The 27,049-nt window shown below is 55.5% G+C and overlaps 2 protein-coding genes across 2 annotated transcripts; both read right to left on the bottom strand.

Annotated features, from left to right (window-relative positions):
* Positions 1–217: 217 nt before the first annotated feature.
* Kptn (kaptin, actin binding protein) lies at positions 218–5,732 on the bottom strand. The gene is made up of 12 exons (XM_042700418.1): positions 5,438–5,732; positions 5,042–5,124; positions 4,844–4,928; positions 4,697–4,751; positions 3,776–3,851; positions 3,587–3,660; positions 2,846–2,955; positions 2,700–2,777; positions 1,742–1,817; positions 961–1,096; positions 690–872; positions 218–372 (listed from the first exon to the last, which is right to left on the bottom strand). The coding sequence occupies exons 1-12, from the start codon at positions 5,658–5,660 to the stop codon at positions 244–246; spliced, it is 1,308 nt and encodes a 435-aa protein (XP_042556352.1). The 5' UTR covers positions 5,661–5,732; the 3' UTR covers positions 218–243.
* A 2,481-nt stretch (positions 5,733–8,213) lies between these two features.
* Napa (NSF attachment protein alpha) lies at positions 8,214–26,287 on the bottom strand. Its single transcript, XM_042700505.1, has 11 exons — positions 26,049–26,287; positions 17,725–17,804; positions 16,653–16,769; positions 12,654–12,700; positions 12,090–12,167; positions 11,869–11,924; positions 11,702–11,786; positions 10,989–11,093; positions 10,073–10,141; positions 9,624–9,674; positions 8,214–8,907 (listed from the first exon to the last, which is right to left on the bottom strand). Exons 1-11 carry the CDS (start codon positions 26,144–26,146, stop codon positions 8,806–8,808), a joined length of 888 nt encoding a protein of 295 aa, XP_042556439.1. The 5' UTR covers positions 26,147–26,287; the 3' UTR covers positions 8,214–8,805.
* Between the last annotated feature and the right edge of the window lie 762 nt (positions 26,288–27,049).

Raw genomic sequence — 27,049 nt, 5'->3', positions numbered from 1 at the left:
GCTCATTTCTTTCCTCTGCTGGTTACCCTGGGATCTGACCTCTGTCCTGTTCCTGAGTCTAACCTTGGAACTGTCCTGCTCCCTCAGTTCTTCTGCGTGAATCCAGCATCCACTACGATGCCTGGTATACAGCAGGTGCTCAACAAGTGTTTGCCAAGCAAAAGACTGAAGACAGCTGCAAAAGCTTTGCTACTCCAAACTTTGTATTGGTCAGCTGAATGGTGGGGGAAGGGAGGGAGCAGGTCAGGAGGCGGTGGCCTCAGCAGGCCTTGGGCCCACCCTGTCCCCGAACTCCTGCCGCTGCTGTCTCCTCTGCTCCACCTGCCGCCGAAGCCGGGTCAGGACCAGTTCGGAGGCCTGGGTCAGACTGTGCTGTGGGCACAGGAGAAGGGTGGAAGGCTGAGGCCCAGCTGAGGGGTTCAGGTTAGCCCACAGTAGGAGGGCCAAAGAAGACCAGGAGGTACGCCAAGGTGGGAGGTCAGCATGTGGGAGGGGACCGGGCACCTGGGATAGTAGAGGCTAGCCCCCAGAGGGAGGCCTGGGCTAGCCCCCAGATGGGAGGAGGTAAGGTGAGCAATGGGTGGGAAGGAGAGCGAGGCGTGAGGCGTGACTATGTCAGGAGGAGAGGGCAGCTTGGGCCCTGGCGAGGGGCACAGCCTGACAGATGCTGGCTCAAGGTGAGGGCTTACCTGCAGGATGTGCGCCCCCTTCAGGGAGACCACGGCCAGCTCCCGCAGCCCGTCCCCGGTCAGGTCCACGTGGGCCATGGCCAGCAGGGGGCTGGAGAAACTTCGCTGCCACAGCAGGTGGAACCCGCCCTGGGCCCCAGGGAGCCCGGGCTCTGGGCCGCGGTACTTATAGCACAGTAGTTCCTGCAGGACGCAGGGGCCACGGTCACGTGGCTGGCTGGGGCGTGGGTGTGGGGAGTGTTGGCGCCGCCGTCCAGCCCTCATGGCCCACCTGCCCGTAGGTGGCCACCAGGACTTCCGGCTGACCATCCAAGTCCATGTCCGTGACCAGGCCACAGAGGACGCTGTCAAACCGGTCACTCCCTGGCAGGAGAAGCTGGTCCTCAAGGCCCCGGGTCAGCAGGTCCCTGAGGGTCCCCGACGCAAGCAGAGAGGCAAAGGTCTGATGGGGGAGGGGGGAGCGCTACCCTTTGGGGCCATCCTGCGGCCCTGCTCAGGTACTTGAATCCCCAACACCTGCGCTGCACCCTGTCTCCAAGGGGGAGTTGGGAGGCCAGCCTGGGCACTGGGACTAGACACACAGGTGTCCAGCACTCTTCTCCAGTCGAAGCAGGGCTGCCTCACTCCCAAGTGGATGCCACAGCATTCAGTCTGGGGGTTCTGAAACCTCATCCCCCATCTCAGCAACCATGCTGCCCCCATGGGGAGTTTGTCCCTGGCTCCGACACCACTGCTGACCACCACAGTGGGCAAGGTGCTGGCCCTAACCCATGGAGCCAACTGAGAAGTTTTCAGATACCATGGCTTCATGCACTGTGTTTATGCCACGGGAATTGGCAGACGCTGCAATACGGGGCGTTAGCTACACGGATGGAGCTCAAAGTTAACCACCTCCTCCAGGAGGTATGTGGGGCTCTGTCCCACCCAAGGCTTCAACATGGACCCTCTAAGACCCGGACTTAAATATTCACAGCTCCTTCTCTGGTGACAGACATCTCTACCAGCCCTAGCCCACCTCCCCGGGCAGGCCAAGGGTGGAGTGCACCCCTCACCGGTATACCACCGCGGGCTCCAACATGCTGGCCACGAGAAGGTTGTACTCCTCACGCTGTGGCCTGGCCTTGGCCTCTGGGGGAGAGAAACAGCAACAGGGGACCAGGGTCCTCCTTATACCCTCCCCATTCAGGCAAGAAGAAGGCAGATTAGACATCAGGAAAAAGATCTGAGGGGGGGGTGGGGGTGGTACGCTATACAGGGAGGGTTAGAGGTTGGCCCAGGAGAGACGTAGCTGAGGACAGTTAGCAGGCACCCGCTGTGAGGTCATTTTGAAAGCCTGAGGTTAGACCACAAAGGTTAGGCTATAGTTGAAAAGTCTAAAGGTCAGGGGATAAACCCCAGCAGGGGAGAGGAAATCCACAGATGGAGCTAAGGGGCAGAAGGAGGAGTGTGGTTAGAGAGCAGATCGAGGGGAGACCAAGCAGAGGAGAGAACGGGAAGAGAACAGCGCAGAGTGGTGGGAAAGTGGCAGGTCAGGCCATGAGGGCACGAAGAAGTCCAAGGGGGAGGGAGGACGGGAGTAAACCACCATGTGAGGTTAGACCACCCAGAAAAAGGGGAAGGCGAGAGGGAAGTCTAAGGTTAGACCAAAGCTGGAGTCTAAAAGATTGGAGTTGGGCTGCATGGGCAATGGAGTTCAACCTAAAGTGGCTGGCTGGGGGCGTGGCCTGGGGCGTGGCCTAGGGCGTGGCCTTGACCTGTGCTTGTGGGGGTGTGGTCTGAGTGGGCTTGGCTCAAGCGATAAGACCAATTTAGCAAGTGGAGAAGCTGAGTTCAAACCTCAGTCCCAACAGCCCCTCTCCAAAAATAAAAACAAACCCAAGTAGAGGGGCTGGAAGGGCTGAAGACAGACGAGGGAGGGACCGGGGTCTGGACAGGGCGAGAGGGGGGGCGATCTGGTGGGAAAGCTGAGCTTGCACACTCCTCATCCCAGCCTCTAGGAGGTCAGCTCACCCTCGGGGGCTGCCAGGCTGAACACGATCACGCGGGAGATGGGTCCGTCCTGCAGGGTCGTCCATGTCTCCAAGACCTCTGAAAGGCCAGGGACACTCAGGGCTCTGCCCCCAGCTCCTGACCCCACACCCAGGCCCTGCCCTTACCTCGACTCTCCTGGTCCACGTGAGCCACACGGACATAACCACTCTGACACCCAAGAGCTGAGAGACGCCGGGATGTGCCAGGGAGGTTGTGGACATCCAGCCAGAGGACACTGGTGGACAGGAGGATGAATGGAGACAGATGGACAGAAGGGGGCCAATCCTGGGCCCCACTTCACTTCCCCCTCTCCAGGGGAATCCTGTCAATCCCTGAAGTCCTGGGCCTCATGTGTATCAAGCAAGTGCTCTATCACTTGAGCCATTCCCAGCCCCCATTTTTTTTCTTGTGCTGGTCCTGGGGTTTGAACTCATGGCCTGGGCACTGTCCCTAAGCTATTTTTCTCAAGGCTAGTGCTCTACCACTTGAGCCACTTGTGGTATATTTTTTTAAATTTTTGAAGCAGGGTTTTCCAACTTTGTCTGGGCTGGTCTCTTTCTTCTGTCTTCTGAGTGGCTGGGATTACAGGTGTGCTCCACCACACTAGGTTTCCATATCTGATTTCTGTGAGGCAGTTCCCGCTGACCAGCTTCCCTGGGTGGTGAGTCCCCTCTATCTGTAGAGCCCACCTTCCATTTGTTCTAGGGTTCCCCCCACTGCTGCTCAATACCCCTGAAGCCATGAGGAGGCTGTGGAGTTTCTCCAGGGTTGCCCAAGCCCCTGCTGCCCACAAGACCATGGCATCCCCTGACTTCTCTGAGACCACAGCCCCAGTCCCCACTGGCCTCTTTCAGGGCTTCTCTTACCTACTGCTCAGGTTTGTGAGCTCTGGAAAGAAGTTTTCCACAGGCTGTTCCTCAAACTGGTGCAGCTCCTCATTCTAGGGAGAGAAGACCCACCCCACCCGCTGGAGTCAGCCACCAGCCTCAAGCACACAGCCCAGCACCCAGCACCCACCCCAGCCCTGTTCTGCCCACCTCAACCCTCTGCCTCACCTCCTTGTAGAGATGAATGGCCGGGTCATTTCCACTCAGGAGAAACACAGTCTCCAGCTGATTTCCCACCTGGACCCTGAAAGCAGAGAGATCTAGAGATCTCGGATGTGGGTGGAATATAAGTGGAATAAGTCTTTGTCTATGGCCAACTTCCCTTTCCTGTCAGGCTGGGTGTGGTGGCTCACACCTATAATCTCAGCTAGTCAGGATGAGGAGGTAGGAGAATTCATGGTCAGATCTGGGCAAAAGCAGGGGACTATTTGAAAAACAAACTAAGGTAAACAGGGCTGGGACCTGGTTCAAGGGGTTGAGTGTCTTCTTAGGAAGTGCAATACCTTGGATTTAAATATCAACAAGAAAAAGTTCCCATGAGAACTTGGACTTCTGAGATTCAGACATATGTGCCCAGCTTGGATCTTTAAATACAAGCTTGTGGGAGCAAGTCCTCACAGTGTCAGAACTTGTCTACCCTACCATTCCTAGAGTCCTCAGATCTAATAGAATCTTCAGGGCGGACCTGTGTTCAGTGGAACTTGGAGCTCCAGCATGGGATCATAGAACACCAAGAACCTCTTTAATCTGGAACCCCACAGCAATCTAGAAGTTATGTTTTCTGTTCCCTTTGAAAAATTGGAAAGAACGGAACAGTGTGGTGGTGCATGCCTGTAATCCCAGCACTCATGAGGCGGGGGCTAGAGGATGGGAAGGTCCAGGCCAGCCTGTCTCACAAAACAAACAAACAAACAAAAATTTCATTCGTGAAACATTCATCTGCTAGTCCAGAAGTTGGTGAACTGGGATTGGCAGAGATATTTTAGTTTTCAACCCTCATTTGATGCCAACTTTCAATTTTCCAGAAGAGAAGGAGACTCTCAGTGGAAGGGAGGGGTGCCAGAGCTCTGGGTGGCCAGGGACACTCACTCTGCGTGGCACAGCTGGAAAGGCGTGAACTGCAGCTCCAGGTTCAGGCAGCTCTCTGAGGGAGGACGAGAGAGCCAGTAATCAAGGGCACCTGCCACGCCCACCTGTCACGACCCTCCTACCCTCCAGCTCCCAGACCATACTCACGGGCAATGGAGTCAAGATTGTACTCGGAGCCCGGCTCATAGTCGCAGTAAATGTTAAGGAAGGGGCTGCCCTTGTCACCGGAATCCTGGGGGAGAGGAGGAGAATCAGGGGGTGGGGCAAGGACTGGAGGGGGAACTCACCACTCACCGCCTGTGTCAGAAGGAGGGTGTGGGCATAGGTGGCAGGTGCTCTGGGTACCTTGATGAATGTGATCCCCACAACCAGGCCCCGCTTTGGGGGTGACTTGTTGAAGGTGTCAATGGAGACAATCTCAGCGTCCACTGGGAGGGGACAGTTCAAAGTTCACGTTTCAGACAATCTGTGATCCCTGGTACACACCCCCTTCTCCCCCCTCACAATGACTTGGGACCCTGGAACTCTCTGACACCATCACCATGACTTCTGACCACTGGGTACCAGGATCTAATCCATGTTTGAGGAATCGAACCAAACGAATAATAAGTCCCTATTACCCGAGCCCCGCCCCCCGGTCAAATCAATCACCTACCTCCCACTGTGACCCCGACAGAACCTCAGAAGCCTTCTTGACCCGTGTTCCAGCCCCGCGCCCCCCAGCTCCAGGGCGCCACTCACCGGGGATGTAGTTGAACTGCAGTTCTTTGGCCACAGGCCGGATTTTCTGTCGGAGGTCTTGGTAGCGGAAGCCGAGTACCTTGCCTTTAAGGGTGGCGGCCAGCAGCTCCCCGCGTCCGCCAGCGCCGCCTGCCAGCCCGTACACATTGCTCTGCGACGAGAAGCGCGTGAAGCTATCCTCGCGCAGCGGGCAAGGCTCCGCCGCCACCGCCGCTTCGCCCATCACAGCGCCTACCACTCCCTACCTCTGTAGCCCAGGCTGCCGCGCGCCGGGTCCCTACTCGCAGCTTCCCTAAACATCAGGCGCGAACTGATGACGTGAAGAAGCGGCCGTCTTTGCCCTCTACCAAGATGGCGCCCAGCTGGCCAGCTTTACCCGCCCGCGCCTGCGCATTAAATTACTGGTTCCACTAGGACCAGAAAGGAGTTAGCACCCTGCCAGCATCCCAAGGCCTCTTATGGTGGGAAATGTAGAGTAAGAATAATCATAAAATTTACTCACAAAACCTAACATTGCCCGGAACTTCTCCAAGTGCATTCCATCAATGTATTCCAAACTCACGAGACTGAGATGGTACTATGCTGTTTTATAAATGAACTGAGAAGCAAAGTTAACTTGCCTACAAGCACATGGCTGGTACGAAGCAGTACTAAAATGCAAACAAAGCAACTTTACACCCAGTGCATTACTCTAACAATCTCACTAAAACAGTGATTGGGGCTGGAAAGGTGGCTCAGTGGTAGCGTGCTTGCCCCACATGCATGAGGTCCTGGGTTCAATTCTTCACCACCACATAAACAGAAAAAGCTGGAAGTGGTGCTGTGGCTCAAGTGGTAGAGTGCTAGACTTGAGGTGAAGAGCTGAGGGATGTGCCCAGGCCCAGAGTTCAGGCCCCACAACCAACCAAAAAAAAGAAAGTAAGATTGTGTTCTTACCCCAAGAGGAAAGATCCAGCCATCTATCTGTCTTGGTGGTAAGCAGCCACCTCCTTGATGAATCCTTCTCTGCAGGAACCTCTCCTCATTCACTTCACAATATTTCCCACAAGCCCCTTCCACAAACTCAATGAAGAGACAAACCAGGCTGGCTTTGAACTCAAGATCCTCCTTCCTCAGCCTCCAGGGTGCTTCACTGTGCTGGATTTTACAAAGACTTATCCAAGTTTACAGAGCATATAGGCTAAGGCTTCAGGAAGAGCAAGCAAGACAGGTGAACCAGGTTCCGGCCTATACATGGAGGACTTAGGGCCCTGTGCATGTCTGTGTGCCATTTTGGAAGACATGGGTTGACAATTGCCACCCTGACTAGTCACAACTTGCAGGAACACACACACACTGCATAAAGGTAGCCATTGGAACCTCCCAGTCATAGTCAACCCTGGACTGAGGCATAGCACTCAGTATTAAAAATCTTCAACCAGCCGGGCGCCATTGTTTCACACCTGTAATCCTAGCTACTCAGGAGGCTGAGATCTGAGGATCGAGGTTCAAAGCCAGACCGGGCAGGAAAGTCCGTGAGACTCTTATCTCCAATAAACCACTAGAAAACCAGAAATGGTGCTGTGGCTCAAGTGGTAGAGCTCTAGCCTTGAGCTGAAGAGCGCAGGGACAGTGCCCAAGCCCCACAACTGACCCCCCCAAAAATCTTCAACCATTATTTGCATGTATGAAGATGGAATACTGTTATCTGTTGAAATTGTTTTATAGGAAGAGGTGGGGACAACACTTTGTCTACATGTGTAAAAATGACACAAAGAAACTCCCATGTGCAATTAATGTATCTTCATAGAAATGAACAAAGCTCTCTTTACTGGCTATGGAAAGCAGAAAAGGGAGAAGAGGGAGGTGGGTGCCAATTTCTGGATCTGGTGATGTAGGCTCCTGGCAGGCAGGTCTGGGGCTGTACTCGAGGACCTGGGGTATGTCATGGGGAACAGCAGGTGCTTTGGGCAGCCTCGCTGAGAATACGTGATGGGTAGCAGTGCTGCCATGCTGTCACACATTTCCCCCACCAGGGACACCCACCTAATAGTTGAGTGAAAGAATAACCAATGCAGCTATGGCCTCCAAGGTTAGGTCTGGCTTCTGCCAGGATTGGCAGCCATCAAAGCACCAGCCTGAAACCACACTGAAGGGCAGGGGCCTCATCAATCCAGCCCAGGTGTGACCCAGGCCAGCCACTGGAGTTGCTGAGAATGAGACTCAGACGTGCCCTGTCAGTCTGTGTTCTCGGGGAAGGACCGTGGTGTGACTGGAGTGCTCAGCAGAGTGCAGGGAGGACAAGGCCCAGGAGCGGCTTCCCAGGCAGCCCCTGCGTGTACAGGAACTGCCCTGTTCACTGCCTGCCACAGTCCTCACATCCTCTGTGTTCCAGGAGCCTCCTCTAACCTGCTGCCCAGAGGCCCAGCCCGGGGGGGGGGGGGTCTCCTAACTTGTCATGCATGGTGGTGGATGTGGGGTTCCTGCCTCTCCCTCTTTCTCCATCTTAGGAGGGACAGACAAGTGGGGGTAGAGAGGATGGAATCTGCAGGCTCCTCTACCCATCTCCACCAAACCCCACTCTGCAGGTAAACCTGAGGGGCAGCTGAGAAAGCCAACACCCCCAGAGCTCAGGGACCGCAAGAAGTCAGGACAAGCCCAGGGTTCCAGTGCCCCTCACCAGGCCCATCCTCCCTGAGTCTCTTAAATCTCTCCCACTTCTCAGAGATGGCTCAGGACCAGAGAGTGGCGTGACACTGTGGGCTGGGGGCAGCAGAGGTGAGCAGGAAAGAAAGACTCATGCAAAAGTGGTGGCTTTTATTTCCTTCTTGGGCCAGCAATGGCTTCCCACTGCTGGCTGGCCTGGGGAAGGAGCAGGCAGGGTAGAGGCAGAAGAGCCCTCTGGGCTCCAGACCGGGGTCTAACCTGAGAGGTCGGGGCTGAGGGAGGCCAGGGCATGGCCACCCCTGTGGAAAGAGCAATTATGAGGCTACAAGTGTTCAGAGCTCAGCTGGGAGCAAATGAGAGCAAAAGCAAACCAGCTGTGTTTCAGCTGGTCGGGGGGGGGGGGGGGGGATCAGACGCAGACCCCAATTCTCCTCCCCCACCCCACCCCCCACGGCCCCTGCAGCAGAGGTCTGTATCCAAGGTTCTGTCCAGGTGGTTCTGGTAGAGGATGCCCGTTAGGGGCTTAAATAGATGGGCAGGGGGCAGAGGATGTAGCGAGAACAGAGGTGACTGTCCGGCCAGCAGGCCTCGTGCTGGGCCCCCACCCGGAGTGAGGGGTATAGAGCCCAAACTGCTGCCCACGTGGCCTGCAGACTCCCTGGTGGGGGAGGGGAGGGTGGGTCCTGGCCCACCTCTCGGTGCAGGCAGAGGTGGGGCGGTGCTTAGCGCAGGTCCTCCTCCTCGCCCTGGATAGTCTTCTTGATGCGAAGCAGCATGGTGGTGAGCCACTGGTCCAGCCTGGAGATGGAGTCATACTCCTTCACCTGTGGGCACAGCAGCAGCCTGGCATCGGCTCCCTCCCCTTCATGCCTGGTCCCAGAGAAGGACACAGGACTGACAGGCCAGCCAGCTGCCTTTGTCTTTGCTGTCTTGTCTTTACTACACTTCCTTTGTTGGAAAAAGCATTTTACAGCTTAGAGAAAGAGGTTTCACCTTCCTTGGATAAGACAAGATGGAAGGAGGCCTAGGAGGTGCCTGGGAAAGTTCTGTCCCCGGGGCCTGGGAGTGGGGCCCCAGCCCACCCTTCCTTGCCCTGTCCTCAGGGCCTGTGGGGTGGGATGGGGTTGGTCTCTATCCACCTTTACAGACTTCAGCTCCTAGGCACTCAGGGAGAGATGTGTGGCAGACACTTCTAGTATAAACCACTGGAAAGGTTTGAATTACAAGGATTCAGGACCTTGTAGGAAAGGGAGAGCTACCCTGTGGGGCGGGGACCAGCTTACCTGATATGATGTGGCCCCAACTGCTCACCCTGGAGGCAGTCTGAACCCCAAGGGGGCAAGGTGAGTCCCCTTCCCACCTCAGCCCCACCGCTGCCACCTTGCATCTCTTGGATCTAAGCAAGGACTATGGTGTGACCGGCAGAAATCATAGCCATGGCCCAGAGGTAAGGAAGGAGTGGAATCTGCGCAGCCTGCAGGAGGAGCGTAGCCTGCCCAGCACCTCCACGGAGGCCTGGCCGCATGCGCCGTCCACTCACCGACTCCGTGTAGCTGTCCACATTCTGTTCCTCATGGGCATCTAGCAACTTCTGCAACCAAATAGCAGGTCAGGGTCAGGACCAGGCTGGCCTGGATTAGACTCATGCACACATGATAGGGATGGAACCGGAAATGGGGGGTGCTTTCCCACAGAGAGGGAGATAAAGCAGGGTGGGGTGGGTCCTGCCACCCAACCTCCATCCAAAATAGCTTAACCATGGACCACTGCCTTGGTAGACCATGGTTGTGTAGGTGGCAGCAGGAAAGGGGGGAAGGGGGAAGGTGTCCCAGGCTCCTGGCCCTGTCATAGGCTCATGGCTGCCCAGATGCCAAGAGAATAAGAGCAGTCAGTCCTCTGAGAATGACTGGACAATACCAGGAGCACAAGCATGCAGACTCTCCACCCAGTGCTCCTACCCTGACCCCTGCAGGGCTGGCGGGCACTCACCTTTACCAGCTTGCATTCCCGGGAATCGGAGAAGGCTGGGAACAGCTCCTCATACTTCTGGACAGCAAGCTGAGCAGCATGGAGGGAGGAAGGGGACAAGCCAATAAAGACAGGGCCGCTGGAGACACTGGCCCCGACACACTGGGGATCTGAGGGTCATAGTTTGGAGCCAGCCAGGGTAGGATAGTCTATGAGACTCTTATCTCCACTAAATGATGTGAAAAATCTGAAGTTGAGCTGTGGCTCAAGTGGTAGAGCGCCAGCCTCAAGTGAAAAAGCTCAGGGACAGACCAGGTGCTGGTAGTTCACACCTATAATCCTAGCTACTTAGGAGGCTGAGAGTTGAAGACCGCAGTTCAAAGCCAGCCTGGATAGAAAAGTCCCTGTGAGACTCTTTATCTCCAATGAACCACCAGAAGCTGGAAGTGGTGCTGTAGCTCAAAGTGGTAGAGTGCTAGCTATGAGCAAAAGAGCTCAGGAACAGCACCCCAACCCAGAGGTCAAGCCCCTTGACTGGAAAAAAAGAAAAGAAAAATTAAACTCATAGTTGTAGCCCACAGGGAAGAAAGGAGGCAGAGAGGGGAGGGCAGACTCCACGGAGACTACATACCACAGAGCCACGTGGTTTGGCCAACGAGTTGAAAATCCCAAGCTGACCCCACCTCTGCCCCCACCAGCCACTGCACCTGTCTTGCCAGCAAGCAAGGGGTGGGCACACACATATGAATGTCATGTCATCACCAGTCACATGACCTGGGACTTGGTACCGCAGCCATGCAATGGGCTGACAGTGGTGGAAAAGCCCAGCACCGAGTGAGCCAGAGGCTGGGAACTAATCAGTGACAGCCAGTGTTTCCTGCCCAAAAGCTAAACGAAGGAGCACGGCAGGAGACAGACGTGCGGTGGCAGGGCTCACCTTGGCATTGAGCATATCAATACAGAAGTGGCAGAGAGCCGCCTTGAAGAAGTAGTCCTTGGCACTGTACTTGAGGAGGGGGCTGTCCATGGCGCTGGTCCCCACCTGTGCCAAGTGGAGGCAACACTGTGAGCTCAGCACAGCCAGACTCACTGCTAGGCACTGGGGGCATCTGTGCCCCAAGTTGTTGGGACCCAATGGGCAGCCTGTGAGCCCGGGCACCAGCCTCAGGGGTGTGTGTGGGGGTTTGGCAGTGGCAGGAGTGACCAGGAATGTAAGAAGGGCAGGGCGGGTAGAAGCCACATGTCCAGGGGCCTCTCAACTGCCCAAGATGGTGGAGACAAGTCACCTACTGTCAAGCCCACAAGAGGCTGGCACTCAGTGGACGGAGGGGTGGTAGCCATGGGAACATGAGAGGCAGCTCCCACCCCTTTCATGGCCAAGCCCAGTCCTCCCAACCCAGGGAGGAGTCTACAGATGCTCCTTGCCGCCCACTGGGGGACGAGGGACCCAGCTCTGCTGCCATGGCTGATCTGCCCACTTCTGACTGGTTTGGCAGTGGCTTCTCCTGGGCCTCAGCAGCTGCTGTGAGGATACAGGCTTCAGGCCACACCCAGAGCACAGCACATAGAGAAAGTAGCAGGACAGGGCCACAAGAGGGAAGCAAGGGAGAGGGATGGGTCAGTGGCAAGGGCAGGGTACTGAGATGGCACCTGTTCGTAGATGTCGATGGCCTTCTGGTACTGCTCCAGCTGGGCTGCATAGCCTGCCACCTTCAGCAGACACTTGTTGGCTGAGCTGTGGGGAGGAAGGGGTGTGAGAAGGGGGATAGCAGGTCCTCCATCATCAAGGGCGGGCGGGCAGGCAAGTGAGGGGCTACCTGTTGGACTCCTCGCCTTTGTAATAGTCTGCAGACTGTTCGTAGTGGGCGATAGCCTGAGGAGACACAAGTGGGCATGGGCATGGGCTAGGGCGGGGGAGGGGGGTCCAAGGGAGGAGTGCCTCTGTGCAGCCTTCATGTTTCATAGCCCCAGCCCAGCCTGGGACGCAGTAAGAACCTGTGGGTCCTAGGCAGAAGCCCTGGCACCGACACTCGCTCACCTTCTCGATGTCCACCAGCTCTGTCTCATAGATCTCAGCGATGGAAGTGTGGTGCTTGGCTGCGATTGTGAATCGGCCCTTGGGGGGACACAGAGAGGGGCTGTGATCAGGGCTGTCTTGTGTGCGGAGCCCCATCCCCCACTCAGCTGGGCCTCTGCAGGGCTTGCGCAGGTAAGATGGGGAAGACAGGAGTCCTGGCCTGGCAAAGCCTACTGGCTCCCTGCCTGGCCTGGCAGCTGCCCTCAGGGCTGGGCCTTCTCTGGGCTGAGATCCTGGCTGCCAAGAGTCACTAACCATGGGACACCAGTGGGAAGGCCCAGCAACTGGAGCGTGCCAGACATATTCCTGTGACTGTGAGGTGTGCAAAGGAAAACTGAGGCCAGGAACAGACTCCCAGGGACCAGGGGAGGACCACTCAGCCCAGCCCAGCTCAGGGGACACCATTCCCTGGGCTCTCAATTCCTAGTGTGCTCCTGAAGCAGGACAAGAAAGGTGCTGGAGAGGATGCTGGGACTCGGGGGCTGGGGGGGAGTGTGTGGGGGGGATTAGAGCCAATGCCCTTACCATGTCAGTGTAGATCTCGATGGCTCTCATCAGGCAATTAATGGCCTCTGGGGAGAGACAAAGGGGGTGTGGGGTAGAGGGAGAGATCATGTTAGAGGATGCAAAGGATGGGAGGCAGCTGCAGGAGCCGGTGCACTGACAGGCACTCAGCTGGCCGTGGGCTGTAGGGATGAGACCTGAGCCCCCGGAAAGCTGGTGAAGTGGCCTTCCCCAGCACACTGACACTGGTGGGGCGCAGCTCCCCAAGGTCACCACCTTGGTGGCTCTGGGGACAATACAGCTGACTTCGCCTAAGCGTTTCAGGCCAGACGTGCCAAGGTCCTGCTCTTAAACAGAACTGCAGGTGTGGGATGAGGCAGCAGCCAAGTTGTCCAGGAAGCTGCGGGTTCTCCCTGGGCTCTGCCCCCGTCAGCCTGGATCTCTGATGGGGGCAGGAGACCCTGAATTCCTGCGCCTCAGTGTGGCTGTTTCATAGTCCTTCCCCCTACCCCCCGCCCCATCTCAGCTGGTGACCCCCCAACCTGGCTCTACCACCCACCAGTGCCTCAAATGGCAGGCTTCACCAAAAAAAGCCCAACAAGCTGGCTGGGAGGCCTGGGCGGTGGTGAGGAGGAAGTGGGCTGTCTTGGTTGTGCCAGCTCTCGCGAGAGAGCTTCAGGAAAAGCATCTTCTACTTTGACCAGTTATTTGGAGGAGAGCGAAGCATGAGTGGGAGGCATTTTCTAGCAGATAGCAATGAGCTCTCTGAGTGAGGATCTTTTTTAGACACCACCACTTGGGTGCACTTCAGGGGGAGGGAAGAACGGGGGAGGCACAGGGCAGAGGGTAGAAGGCCTGGGCAGCCCACAGGGCCTGGCCTGCTAGCATGAGGGTGCTCCCAGCTCACCCCTCTGCTCTCAAGGGGCCCAAGGACACCAGACTCCCCAGGGAGCCACCTGGCAGGCTCTCAGCCTCAGGCATGGGCCTGGGCTTTCAGGGGGGTCCACAACCTACCCCAATGCACATGCAAAGAGCACCCCTCTGGGGGCCTATGAGGTATGTGCACCTCTGAAAGGTCTCTGGGGACCAGGGGAAGACCAGTAAGGTGTGAAGGCTGATAGAAGGAAAGCTAATAGGAAGAAAAGAAAAAGGAAGGAATGGTAGGCAGAGGAGGTAGGAGAATGGCCCCAGTGTGTGTGTGTGCATGCACACGTGTACACATACATGCACGCGCACACACACACACACACACACACACACACACACACACACAGAGTGTAACAGAGCAGGTCTGGAAACATCCCATGAACTAGCAGCCTAGATTTGGGGAGATGAGCAGCAGCAGCCCCCACTGAGGGCCCTAGACTCCTGTCCAGCCTGCCCTTGTGGCCTGAATGGCGAAGCTTGCATCCCAGTGAGAGCAGCAGCTGCCACCCTGCTGGCAGGGTTCCGGTCACCGGCAGCGGCCGAGAACACGGAGTCACCAGGCTGTGTCCCATTGGTGCTGGCTCTTCTTTCTGGGATGAGCTGTCCTGGAAAGTGGCAGGCAGCCAGCTGACACCCTGGCCTGCTCTTGGACAAACCTCAGACCAGCTCAGCACCACAGGGCCTTATCTCAGCCTTCCCGGCTCTTGCACTGTGCTGCTGTAGCCCAATTCCTCTCCCTGTCAGCCCTGCTCCGCCCTCCTCAGTCTCCCCCAGAGACCTGGATGGGGGCTGGGGAGGTGCAGAGCCAAGGCTCATGCTGCTTGCTCCTGCAGGAGGCCCTGCAATACATCAGGGGAAATCCTAGAGCCAGCAAGCACGTGGACACAGATGTCTGGTATGTGGCAGGAGCCTGGTAATGGCATCACATAGTGGGGGGGGAGGAAATGTGGGGGCCAAGCCTAGGTCTCCCAAGCATAGCTAGGCACCTGCCCCAACTGTCCAGAAGAAGGCTGGGGAGGGGGCAGCCTCCGCCAGGCGTCTACCATGAAACTGGCAGTGTGGTCAGGAGACAGAAACCCCTGACAGCCCCAGGCATAACCCCCTGAGCCACCTCTGCAGAGGGAGGTGCCAACATGAGTCATGACTGCGGCAGCGTGGAGCTGCTGTGGGAGGCCTCTGGGAGACCCCTGGGGAGCTGGCAGGCGAGGCTGGCTGGGTCCAACTGGGGGAGGAGGCCCCCGAGGAAGGAGGGGGTGGCCAGAGCTGTCCCTCACTGCACATCAGAGGCACAGTGCACATCTGCACATATCACAGCAGGTCTGGGCTTCATCTCCTCCTCCCCCCCCCCACACCAGAGGCTCCCTGAGACCCTGGACGGGCCCCATTCGCAAGGCAGCTTTACCCTCTTGCAAATGCTTTCCCGCCCTCCTCCTGTGTTAGCCACATCAAGATGCCATGAGGTCGTGGGGCGGTCACTCCTCTCAGCTCAGCCAAAGTCCCAGAGCTCCAGACATACCAGGCAGCACCCTGCCTTGCTCCCCCCATCATGGCTCTCTCTGCACTTCCTGCGGGCCCCCGCCAACGTCTCCCCTCAGAAGCATGGTGCAGCCAGGCCCTGTCTACAGGAAGTGCAGGGGTCAGCTGGAAGAATACACCATGCCAGGCACACACCACACAGCCTGACAGCTGCTGCCCCAGAAACAAGTCCTTCCAGTCACTCCGGATGGAGCAGCTGAGCGTCACAGATGCCAGGCCCATCTCCAGGCGACTTGTTCCCCAGGGGAACAGCAGGGAGGGCGAAGGGAGGGCTCTCTGCAGAGGCAAACCCAGGGTCACTTTAGGGCATCCAGTTACCTGCTAAGGCCCAGTGCTACCGCCAAGTGCATTCGAGCCCGCCCTATCACCAGGGTGCCCCTCCCTGCCTTCATCAGGCCAGAGCTCTATCAAAGCTCTACTTAGGTCCACATCTGTGACTGGTCATCCCGGGGACAAAGGAAAGCTATCTGGCATACACACAGATTGAATGTGTCTGTGGGAGCGGTGGGCTGGAGGAGGGCTGAGTGCTGCAGCAATCCCACCCAGGCTGAAACAGCTCCCCAAGGCCTCCATCCTCTCCTGCCCTGTGAAAGGCATGCCTGTATTCCAGGAGCACCCACCCATTTCCTTTTTAAAAGTCTTCACTGGCTGGGAAGGTGGCTCAGTGGTAGAGTGCTTGCCTTGCATGCATGAGGGCCTGGGTTTGATTCCTCAGCACCACATAAGCAGAAAAGGCCATAAAAGTGGTGCTGTGGCTTAAGTGGTAGAGCGCTAGCCTGGAGCTGAAGAGCTGAGGGACAGCACCCAGGCCCAGAGTTCAAGCTCGATCACCAAAAAAAAAGTCTTCACTTTCCAGTCCCCTGAGAGGGGAGTTAACATTCATCCCGTGTCTTTGCTTGCTAAAATTAAATGTTACCCAACCTATGTCTGGCAACACAGTCAAGAAACCTCAAGTCTCCATGGCCAGAGACACAGCTCAATGGTACACTGATTGCTCCACAACACAGAAATGAGTCACAAGGTCCAAACTCCCACCCAGGAAATCTAAAAGCCTGAGCCCATGGCCTCGAACCGGGGGACCAGCCGCTTTCTCACGCTCCTTGTCCCAACTGGGCTGTCCCCATCATCTCCTCGGAAGCTCTGTTCTTGCTTTCCCTCCTCATGTCGGGAAGGCAGGTTAGGATAATTTCCGCTCTTTCTCGGCAGCTATCCTACCTGGCTGGTCTCAGGACGCCCCCACTGCCTTCTGCATGTTAATTCTGACAACAGAACAGCTTTGCTGTTCCCTGGCAGGCGGTGGGTCTGCGATGTGACGCCCACTCCCAAATGCTCACAGGCCGGTGGGGGCTGGGAGCAGGTGGGGTGCCAGCAGAGGGGGGGGAGGGGAGGTGTTGCAGCTCTCAAGTGAAAGCTCACTTTGCCTATCACATGTCAGCCACTGGAAAAACCCTGGGCTGCTATAGACACCTGGGGCTGGGTGTGGAAGATAGAGCTGCTGCTCTGGGTGCAGCCCTGCATCCTGCCTTGCCCCCCCACCCCCACCCGATTGACCCTCACCTTGAGGGTCAGCTTTCTTGAAGGCGTTGCCAGCATCCACAAAGCTGGTGGCTGCATCATGCTTGCTCTGGAGCTGGAGGTGCAGCTGGGCGGCCTGGCAGAACGCATTCCCGGCAGCTGGAATACAGGAGCACAAGGGTTCCGGCTTCCACAGCACTGTACCACTGCCTCCAAGACTCACTGGCCCCAGATCGAGGCCTGGGTGGATACTACTAGAGGTCATCTAGCTGTCTAGGGTAGGCAGGCAGCTGAGCCCCAAGGCACAGGAAGAAAATACAAGTTCCTTAGCCCTAGTCCATGTCTCCAGGGCCACCTGTGTGGAAGATACATGTGGCATGCAGAGCCAGAGCTGCCCAGCCACGAAACCTAGGGAGGAAGCTCCAGTGCCGCACATCTCAGCCCTGAGATTCTTTTTTTATTTTTTTTTTTCTGCTTATGTGGTGCTGAAGAATCAAACCCAGGGCCTCATGCATGCAAGGCAAGCGCTCTACCACTGAGCCACCTTCCCAGCCCTCAGCCCTGAGATTCTTGCTCCCCCTTTCCCAATGCTGTTTCCCCACCACCACTCTGCTAAGCTCTTCCTGTGGAGCCCCTTAATCCTGAGCCTCTGCTCTCAAGCACTCACTGCAGGATCCCATGGGTAAGGCACCACACTGACAAGGGTACAGGGTCAGCAAGAGTTCAAGTCCAGGCTGGGCACTGGAGGGCTCCTGCCAGTCATCCTAGCTACTCAGAAGGCTGAGATCTGAGGATCGTGGTTCAAAGTCAGCCCAGGCAAGAAAGTCCATGAAACTCTTATCTCCATAAAAACTATTCAGAAAAAGCCAGAAGTGGCGCCGTGGCTCAAGTGGTAGAACACTAGATTTGAGCAAAAAGAAGCTCAGGGACAGTGCCCAGGCCCGGAGTTCAAGCCCCAGGACTGACCAAAAAAAAAAAAAGAGTTCAAGCCCAGACAGTGCCCACACTGAGCCCCAGGATCCCCAGGGGAGAAGAGGGGACTTGAGGGGAAGAACGAAGGGAAGGGAAGGGGAGGGGAAGGAGAGGGAAGAGAGCTCTGGCAGATAGCACTTACCGCTCCAGTTTTTGGCCATTTTGAACATGTTTGCTGCCCTGGCATAGATTTCACATGCTTCCTCTATTTTGGATGAGCCTCTGTGGGGGGGGGGGGGGGGTGGAGGGGAGGGAAAGAAAGAAAGATAAGGAGACCTTTGAGGAGAAAGCACATGCTGTGCCCAGTAGCCTCAGAAATGTGGCTGGTCCATTTCCCTGTAAGTCCCCCACCCCAGGCCTTCAAGTCCCGGTCCCCATGCCTGCAAACAAAGGCATAGTCTGGGGTGAACAGGCACCCACCATGTTGGTGGTGCTGTCTGACCCAACCCACCCAACAGTTTCTCCCACTGCCTGGCTGGGCTGTGTGTTACCAGCAGGTCCCAGGCACGAGGCAAATCCCTTGCCGGAGGACGCTGCAAAGCATTGTGGGGATTAGGCCAGCTGTAGACACCTTGCTGCTTCCCCAGTGCCTTATTAATTCTGTGCCATGCTCAGTGCCTTTGTTCTGCTACCCTAGGATGGTGTCATTATAGTTCAGAGCGGAGTAGGTACACCAGGACACAGCCACCCCAAGAAATTCTAGTAAGGAAAAAAGTATCGCTGTAAGATATAAATATAAAATGTTTTCCCTTTGTGTAAAATGAGAATGAGAAGAATAGAATCATCCATGTTTATATAAACACGGAATATTTCTGGACAGATACACACAAACTTAGTAACATCGTTTTTCTTAAGGTGGAGTCTGCAGGACTGGGGCCAGATGTAGGAGGCAGATTTAGTCATTGTACACCCTCATTGCTACTGTCTGTGCTCTAAAACCACGTGCACATTTTATCTGTTCAAATAAAAATATCTAGATTTTAATATTAGAATTTATGTTTGATCACACTGTCAAGCAATGAATTGTACTTCTCACTATTCATCCTAAAAACACAATCAGAAAATTTGCAAAGACATTTAACACCGTAGTCATTCAGCTTGTTTGTTCATAGCTGGTGCTCTACTATTTGAGCCACACTTCCAGCCTGGCTTTTTTTTTTGGGGGGGGGGAGGGGTCTGGCATGAGGCCTGAACTCTGGGCCTGGGCACTGTCCCTCAGCTCTTCAGCTCAAGGCTAGCGCTCTACCACTAGAGCCACAGCGCCACTTCCGGCTTTTTTCTTCTTGCTTATGTGGTGCTGAGGAATCGAACCCAGGGCCTCGTGCATGCAAGGCAAGCGCTCTACCACTGAGTCACCTTCCCAGCCCCCCAGCCTGGCTTTTTACTGGCTAGATGCAGATGGAATATCACAGGTTTTTCTGCTTGGGGTAGCTTAGGGTCTTGATCCTCTGGATCTCAGCCTCTAGTGTAGCTGGGATTACAGATAGGAGCCAGTAAGTAGTGCCTGGAGTCACTGGGATTACGGACATAAGTCAGTGGTGCCTGGCCAGCACAGCATTATTTGGAATACAAATAATGTGTACTTCCTAGGGAAGTGGCCCTGACCACCATGCCCCCCTATAGTCCAGGGCTGGGGGTGGGGGTGTTAGCCCACTGAGCTAGCTGGCTCTTTAGAGCCTACTTTAAGCCACAGAGAAGGAAGAAACGTTCACAGCTAGCTTCTACCATAAAAGTTAGACGGGGCCTGTGGACCTGGCTGTAGAACATCTCAGGGCTTCTGGAATGTGCTTTTAAACAGACACATTCACAGACTTTAATCACAGGCCTGCCCACCCTACAGATCCCAACTCCTAACTCATCTTTCCCTTTTCTGTGGGTGCCACGTAGCCCTATCCAGCCCATGCCACCCTCTGAATGGGCTTGGACTCTTGACAGCAGAAATGGCTGGACCCAAGCAGTACGTCCAGGGCTGGTTTGCTCTGCTCAATGTGACACAGAAGATTAGACACAACACAACAGCCTGTCAGCTGCCCAGGCTGAAACGCTCTGATCCCAGACTAAGCTGGCCAGCCCTGTGCCTGGTCAACAATTCTGACTATAGGGTGGAAAAGCCAGGGGATTAGTGCCTGTTCTGGCCCCAGGCTGCCTCCCTGGCCCTTGAGGCCCCTGAACTTGCTGGCCCTAGTACTGCCTTGAGAGGACACAGTGGATCTGAGGCCCGACCTCCTATAGAAAGACACTCACCCTACAGGAAGGCCAAAAGGGAGAAAGGGGGACCTGCGTAGCTTTAGCTGGCAAATCCAAAAGAAGCCATGCACTCACACAGATGTCACCATACCAGGGGCAAACACTGGAGCATCTGAGATGGCATAAAATAGATGAGAAGGCCTGGCCCACTGCAGGGGTGTGTGTCGGGGGGGGTGTAGGTGGGGCTGTGGGTTGACGAGGGCAGGAGCTTGGGGCCACCCACGCAGACATCAAGGAGGGGGGTCCAGGTGGGGAGCAGTCAACAGACAAGGCACAGGCAGAAGCAGGCTTGGAGTTCAAGGAAGAGAAGCGGCTCAGAATGGTGCCTGTGCCCCGAGCAGCAGGCAGGAGTGAAGAAGCCTTGGCTCCAGCCTCCACTCACTAGCTGGGTTTACCCCAGGCTTCTGATTCTGAGTCAGGTGGACTCAGGCCACCTATCTTAGGGGGCACTAAAGGGCCTGGCCCTGAGAGCTGTGGAAGAGTTTGCTGGGCCCCTCAGGGAGGGCCTGGGTAGCACAACATGGGTGACATCTGACTGTTTGTCAGTCCCTCCCGCGCTGACCTCCTCCAAGCTGTCTCCACTGCACTCTTCATCATCCTCTCAGTGGTCCCTCCCAACCCTCCCCTTCTCCAGCCATCTCGCTGGGAATAGAGGGAACTGGTTTGGGCCGGCCTGGTGCAGGGCTGTCTATAATTACCCCAGTTTTGCTCTCTCCCCCTCCCAATGCGGAGGAAGCAGTCTCAGGACTTGCAGACACAGCCAGCAGCCCCCAGCAACTGCCATATGGAGGGCTGCATGCTGCCAGGAGGGCCCAGGTGCAGGCGGAGACCAGGCCAAGGGCTTTGTCCAGGGCAGGCTCGGTCCCTGGTGCATGGATTCTGGTCAGCTGATTCACTGCTGAGACCAGAGGCAAGAGGCAAGGGAGGCTGACTGGCTCGGACCCCTGCCCAGATCCCCGGAGCAGGAAAGGAAAGCATGGGTGGTGAGGATCACCACTTTCCCCCCCTTTCCACCTCCTAGCTCTTCTGGTTGCCTCCCTAATGGGGCTCAAGCCCTACAAGGCTGTGTGTACCCATCTCCTCACATTGCCTACCCTGGCCCCAGGAACAACAATGAAAGAATAAAGATCACATGCCACCTGCCCAGCTCCAAGGCGGCCCAGGCACCTCCTCTGGCTTGCCTTTACTAGAAAGAACTTGATGATGCCTAGAAACCTGGACAGAACCCCCGGTGTACTCTGCTAACTATGGAGCCTTGGGCTAGGAATCCTGAGCCTACCTCTCCATCACTTCAAACAGCTCATGCCCGTAATATAGCTCTCCGGAGGCTGAGATCTGAAAATCATGGTTTGAAGCCACCCCAGGCAAGAGAATCCATCAGACTCTTATCTCCAATAAACACCAAAAGGTGGGAAGTGGAACTGACTCAAGTGGTAGAGTGCTAGCCTTGAGCAAAAGAAACTCAGGGACAGTGCCCAGGCCCTGAGTTCAAGCTCCAGGACTGGCACAAAAACAAATGATGTGGAGATAATGGGCTGCGAGTGAGCAATCAAGCGAGTGTGAAGAGCAGAGGACTACTATTGTTAAGAAGGAGGAAGCCAAATGCCAGGGGTGCCAGACACCTGACATGACTCTAACGTTGCTGGTAGAGCTGGAAAAGCAACAGAGGAGGCAGGCAGGCCTGGATTCAATCACCAGCCCACCAACAGCCCCTTTGTGTTTTCACCTTCGTCTCTAGGGAAGGGAATCCATACATTTCAGGCACTCTTACAGCCAGTGCAGACAGCAGCTGTCATAGGGCAGGTGTAGTTCAATGACAGTGTCACAGAGAAGCAGTTGCAGGGAATGTCTACCCACTTCAGGCTTCTACCTCTGGGTTGGTTAAGGGATACCCCCTTGTATCCTGGCTGTCTCACAGCCCTGCCCTTTCCCTCAGGATGCAGAGGGCACAGTCAGCCAGCCCCGTATCCTGCGCTTCTGTACCCGACTGCAGGCCAAAAACCTGTTCCCTATAGACCTTTGTCATTATTCCTGAAACCGTACAGTGTAACAAGTATTTCCGGATCATTTACATTGTATGAGGCATTACAAGTAACCCAGAGATGATTCAAAGTATACAAGAGACAAATGGTTCATGCAAACATCATGCAATCTTCTACTTGGGGGTGGGGTGGGGAGAAGACTGGGAACCAGTCTCCCAAGGATGCAGAGGGACTGCATGTATTTGTGGTCCTACTGCCCCTCTAGAGGGGCTGCCACCAGCCCAGCAGTTCCTGGGTTTTCTCATTGTTGCTCCTCTGTTCCCTCTCAGGGTCACCCCATATGAGCCCAAGTGATCATTCCCTATCCTTAAGGGATGTTTAGGAAGGCTCCAGCCCCAGTGTCCCCTGGGGAGCCTTGAAGAGACTGACATGGTTTTCAGCTGCGGATCCTGGCAGCCAGCAGGGCGCTGGGGTTCACCTGGGCCTCCACTGGAAAGAGCATGGGGTTTTCTGCAGGTGGGAGGGCTTTGGATGCCCACAGATGGTTCAAGTAGGAGCTGACTTGTCACCATCTAGTTCTTAGGCTCTGAGGCTGGTGAACGGTTTGCATAGAGAACAAACACCCTGCTGCCACCACGCTTCCAGCACCTCCAGTGACTTGGCTCACACTGTGTTGTTGTTCCATTTAGGACAACTGGGCAGGCAGGACGGAGAGCTCCAATTCTCTATGCATGGTGAGATCCAGGAGGAAAGGCTTAAGTTTGGATTGTTTTAGGGGAGATACTGGGGAGCCATTAGGATGGGAAAGAGCCCAACAGAAGCAGGAAGGAGAGAAAGGCCCCCGGTTCTCCCATCTTGCTGTGCTTCTGGAGCAGAACTCTGACCTGCTTCCTTGATTTCCCCACCCCAGGCCACAAGGTGGTTTAGGAAAGGGCTGCAAAACACCCTAGCTCCCACAGCCCAGAAGGTGGGGTCTGCGCACAGACACCATCCTAAGAAGAGCGCTAATGGTCCGCAGAATGTGAACAAGTGCTCCTGGATTTGGGAAGCTGAGGCTCCCAAAGGCAGAGGCAAGAGATGGAGACCAGCTGAGCCCCAGCAGTCCTGTTTCCAGGCCTCAGACACCCAGCCAAGGCCAGTTGTCAAATGTTTAACCTGGAAAAGCCCAGCTCTAGGGGGAGGAGGTGCTGGAAGCAAACATTCTGCCTGTTAAGCAAGTTCTCTCCAGCTGATCGCTAGATATGCCCAGCCCAGCCCTCACATTGGACTCCTGCCAGCCAGACCCACGCACCCCCTCAGAGCACCTTTTCAACTCTGCTCGGAGGTGGAGAGGACCGCTACACGATGTCTCAAAACACTTGGGTCTTTCCACATCCTTCCTTACATGAAGTGTCCCCTACTGGGGCCCAGCCTCAGAAACAAACGACACTGGTAGCTTAGCCTGATGGCAAAGCCAGAGGACTTTGGAACAAGCCAGGGTCTGAACCTGCCTCTCTCACTTCCTGTGGTGATAGACAAATAAAACCAACTTCTCTAAGCCCTGCTTTACTCTTTATCCACAGCCACGGGGATTTTGTGTGGAGTAAATAAGAGGAAGCAGGTTAAGTGTCTGAGCCAAGCATAGGACCCAAGGCCAGCATCACCTGCAAGCTCCACTCTCTCTGCAATAGCTCTCTGCATCACTGTCCCCACACCCACTGCAGCAGTCCTTCCCAAAGGGCAAACAGGAGCCCTTTGAATTGCCCCCACTACACTCCTTAGCCTTGCCAGTGTCTCAAGTCCAAGTTAGCGCTCCTGGCCTTGCCTCTGCTCTGCCCATGCGGAGTTCTGATCAAACATGAACTCCAACACTAAACCTTCACAGGGTGCTCTTTATATATCTAGGCCCTTTGCCTAAGCTATCCCCGCCAGAGCACCCCAAGACTACAGTTTCTCATCTGGGATGTCATCTTGGGTCCTCAGTCCTTCTGGGCAGACAGCAGACCTCTGGCTAGTCTACCTCTACCCTGTTCCCATAGCATGTCCCAGGGTTTGTCTGTGCCAAGAATGCAGTGCACCTTCCCACCTTGAGTCCATGTAACTTCCTCTCAGCCGGGCAACTTCACATGAATGACACTACCTAATCCTTCCTTACATCTTGAAAGTTTTGTTTTATTAGCACTTTGCAAGTGTTGATCTTGCCTTCCCATCAAGTGACAAGTGGCTCTGGAGCTAACAGCGGCTCCCTACAAACACAGCCCAACTGTAACTAACTAACTAACCAACACTAATCTCTGAGCCAAAGGGACCAGTCACTGAGAGGCACCAGGAAAACTACTGCTGAAAACTGAGCTCTTGGCCCCACTCCCAAACATGGCACATGAACTTTTCACTTAGTGTAAAAGGAAGAAACACACATACCCTCCTCCCTTCTATCCTCAGCCTCTAGAATAAAACATTCCTGTTAATCAACACAGCCCATCAGACCTGGATGTTTCATTACCCCAAGCAATCCAGCCACATTCTTCAATTATTTTGCTAAACATGACTCAACTTCAAATAACAAAGGGTGGCTCACCAGGATGTGGTGGCACATGCTTATGAAGTTCCTTAGGGAGTTTGAGGCAGGAGGATCTCAAGTTCCAGGCCAGCCTGGGCTACATAGCAAGACCCTGGCTCACCAGGCTCACAACATACAAAAGCAAACTGGAAGAAAGCTCTAGCTCCTCTTCTGGAAAGATCCCTCCCCTTCACTTCTCATTAACCTCTGCCAGGCTCCTATCAGAGGCTCGTCCAAGTCCCAGGCCCTTCCTTCCCTTTCTGGCTGGCTCTTCTGCTCCCATCGTCTTCCCATCTCTGCCTCTGAGGTTCTTGACTCGGTGCCCCACTCTGGTGTCCTCTCTGAGCACAGATCCTCTCTACCAGGCCTCTTCCTGACACTTTCAGGCCTCTCCTTCAACCTGATCTCCTAAACCTACTACCTCCCCAGGGTCCAGCGTCTTTTCCATTCCCGTTTAGCTCTTGGTCCCTATCACATACAGGCTTCCTAATCTCTTGTCCTCATCCAGGCCTCTCTATCACTCCAAATGTCCAAGTCTTTTCTGGTGACAATACCAGAACTTTAACCCACATCAGGCTGGATACTAAGCACTTCAAACACACTTGATGTGTGATAAAAAGTTTTATCATAGCTGGGCACCAGTGGCTCATGCCTGTAATCCGGTGGCTCATGCCTGTCATCCTAGCTATTCAGGAGACTGAGATCTGAGGATCTCAGTTCCAAGCCAGCCCGGATAGGAACATCTGTGAGACTCATCTCCAATAAACCATTTAAAAACCGGAAGTAGCTCTGTGGTTCAAGTGGTAGAGCACTAGCCTTGAGCTGAAGAGCTCAGGGACAGCACCCAGGCCCAGAATTCAAGCCCCATGACCCTCCTCCCCACCCAAAAAAAAGTCTTACCATGCTTAGCATGAGGATGTGGAAGAGCCACATTTCAACCTTGGGCTTTATGCTCCTAACTATGAAGCTTCCTCACATAAACTTTTGTTAAATGTCTGTCACCACGTAGGTGTTAGTTCTGCCTCCCAGCCCCCATCAGTCTCATCTAACCCACATCTGGGATCCCCTAGACTCGAGGCCCACAGGGCAGGCCTCCAATCCCCTCACTGGATCAGTCTCTTAATTGCCTTTTCTTTCTCTCTTCATCTTCATCTCTCAGCTCAGGCCTCCTCTGTCTGCCTCCCTCACCCAGGGTCCTCCGCTCAGGTCTTCTTAAGCTAGTCACTGGTAGCTTTCGCCACCCTAGACCAGGCACCTAAACTCCATCCTCTGCTGGTGTCGATTCCTTCCTCCGTCACCTCGACCACCCAGCGTCCACACCAATCCACTGCCAAGGGCCTGAATCCTTCCAGCCTATTTCCCTGAGCGCCAAAAACTTCGCAACCTGGCGAATCTCTGGGCTCCTTCAGTCCCCTCAGGAGGCCTATTCGAGGCCGCAGTGTGGTTCCCCAGGCCCGGGTCACCCCCGACGGTCTCCAGCCACAAGATGGTGTCGCCCTGGCCTGTGTGTCTTCGACTCAGGCCCCTGACCGTCCTCAAGCCGGGGCTGCTTGGCGTTCGGCCTGGGACCCTGGGACCCCTCAGGCCGCCCCACCGCGGTCCTTCCGGCCTGACGGCGCGAGGCCTAGCCCGCGGCCTCAGCCACGACTCCTGCGACCTCTCAGCCCAGTTCCCGGCAGACCCCCGCTCAGTTCCTACCCGAAGAGGCCGGAGAAGAAGGACTGAGAGTTCTTCACTTTGCGATCCGCCTCGGCCAGCAGCGCCATCGCCTCCGCCTCTTTCGCGGAGTTGTCCATGACGACCGCAAAGGTTCTCACAAACTGCCGGGCCCGGTCCCAGGGAGGACTCCGCCAAGGCCGGCAGCGTACACAGACCCGGAGAACTCGGGGAGCTGCGTTGACGTCGTTCTGGCGCGCGCCGCCTGCGGCCCGGCGCCACCTGACTGGCGTCAGCCAACCAGAGGCTCCGTGGTGCGGCGCGCGCCCCCGAGGGCCACGCCCCCACGGCCGCTGTACACAGCCCAGTGACTCCGGGCCTCCAATCCACGATCTGAAACGTCCACGCATGCGCAGACACCAGTGTACGGCGTCCGCTAGCTTCCTAGTCTCGCGTCTGACACCCTCCACGTGATGCCATAGGAGCCAATCGTAGACTCGGCCTCTAGAACCCCTCCCACTAACACCCCGCCCGGCGGAATCTGGGCACTTGTCAGCTGACTTCCATGATCACGTGACAGGTTCCCGCGCCAGCGCGGTTTTGACAGTTCTGCAGTTCTGTCGTTTCCTCACTTTATATCACGTCATTCTTTTTAGAAAAAAAATTGATTTAGAAAGGCCTCTGTGATTTAAAAAATATATAAAACTATTTTACTGCTAGCGCCCTCTGCCGGCCGGTGCTCAAACTGGCTTGGGAGGGCAAAGAGCAGAGATTCTCTAAATATTAGAGCCCGTGGATCACACCGGTAATCCTAACTACCCGGGAGCCTGAGATCTAAGGATTATGGTTCGAAGCTATCCCAGGCAGGAAAGTCTGTGAGACTCTTATCTTCAAAAGCTGGAAGTGGAGCTGTAGCTCAAGTGGCAGAGGGCTAGCCATAGAGTAAAAAAGCTCAGGGACAGCACCCAGGCCCCGAGTTCTCAAGCCCCAGGATGAGCATAAAAAAGAGTTAGGTTCCAGAGCTAGGTGCCTAGATTAATACC

Source organism: Dipodomys spectabilis, unplaced genomic scaffold (assembly GCF_019054845.1).
Source record: "Dipodomys spectabilis isolate Male_0828 unplaced genomic scaffold, ASM1905484v1 ptg000266l, whole genome shotgun sequence".
In the NCBI taxonomy this organism is placed as follows: Eukaryota; Metazoa; Chordata; class Mammalia; order Rodentia; family Heteromyidae; genus Dipodomys; species Dipodomys spectabilis.
This window is presented reverse-complemented; position numbering and strand designations above follow the sequence as displayed.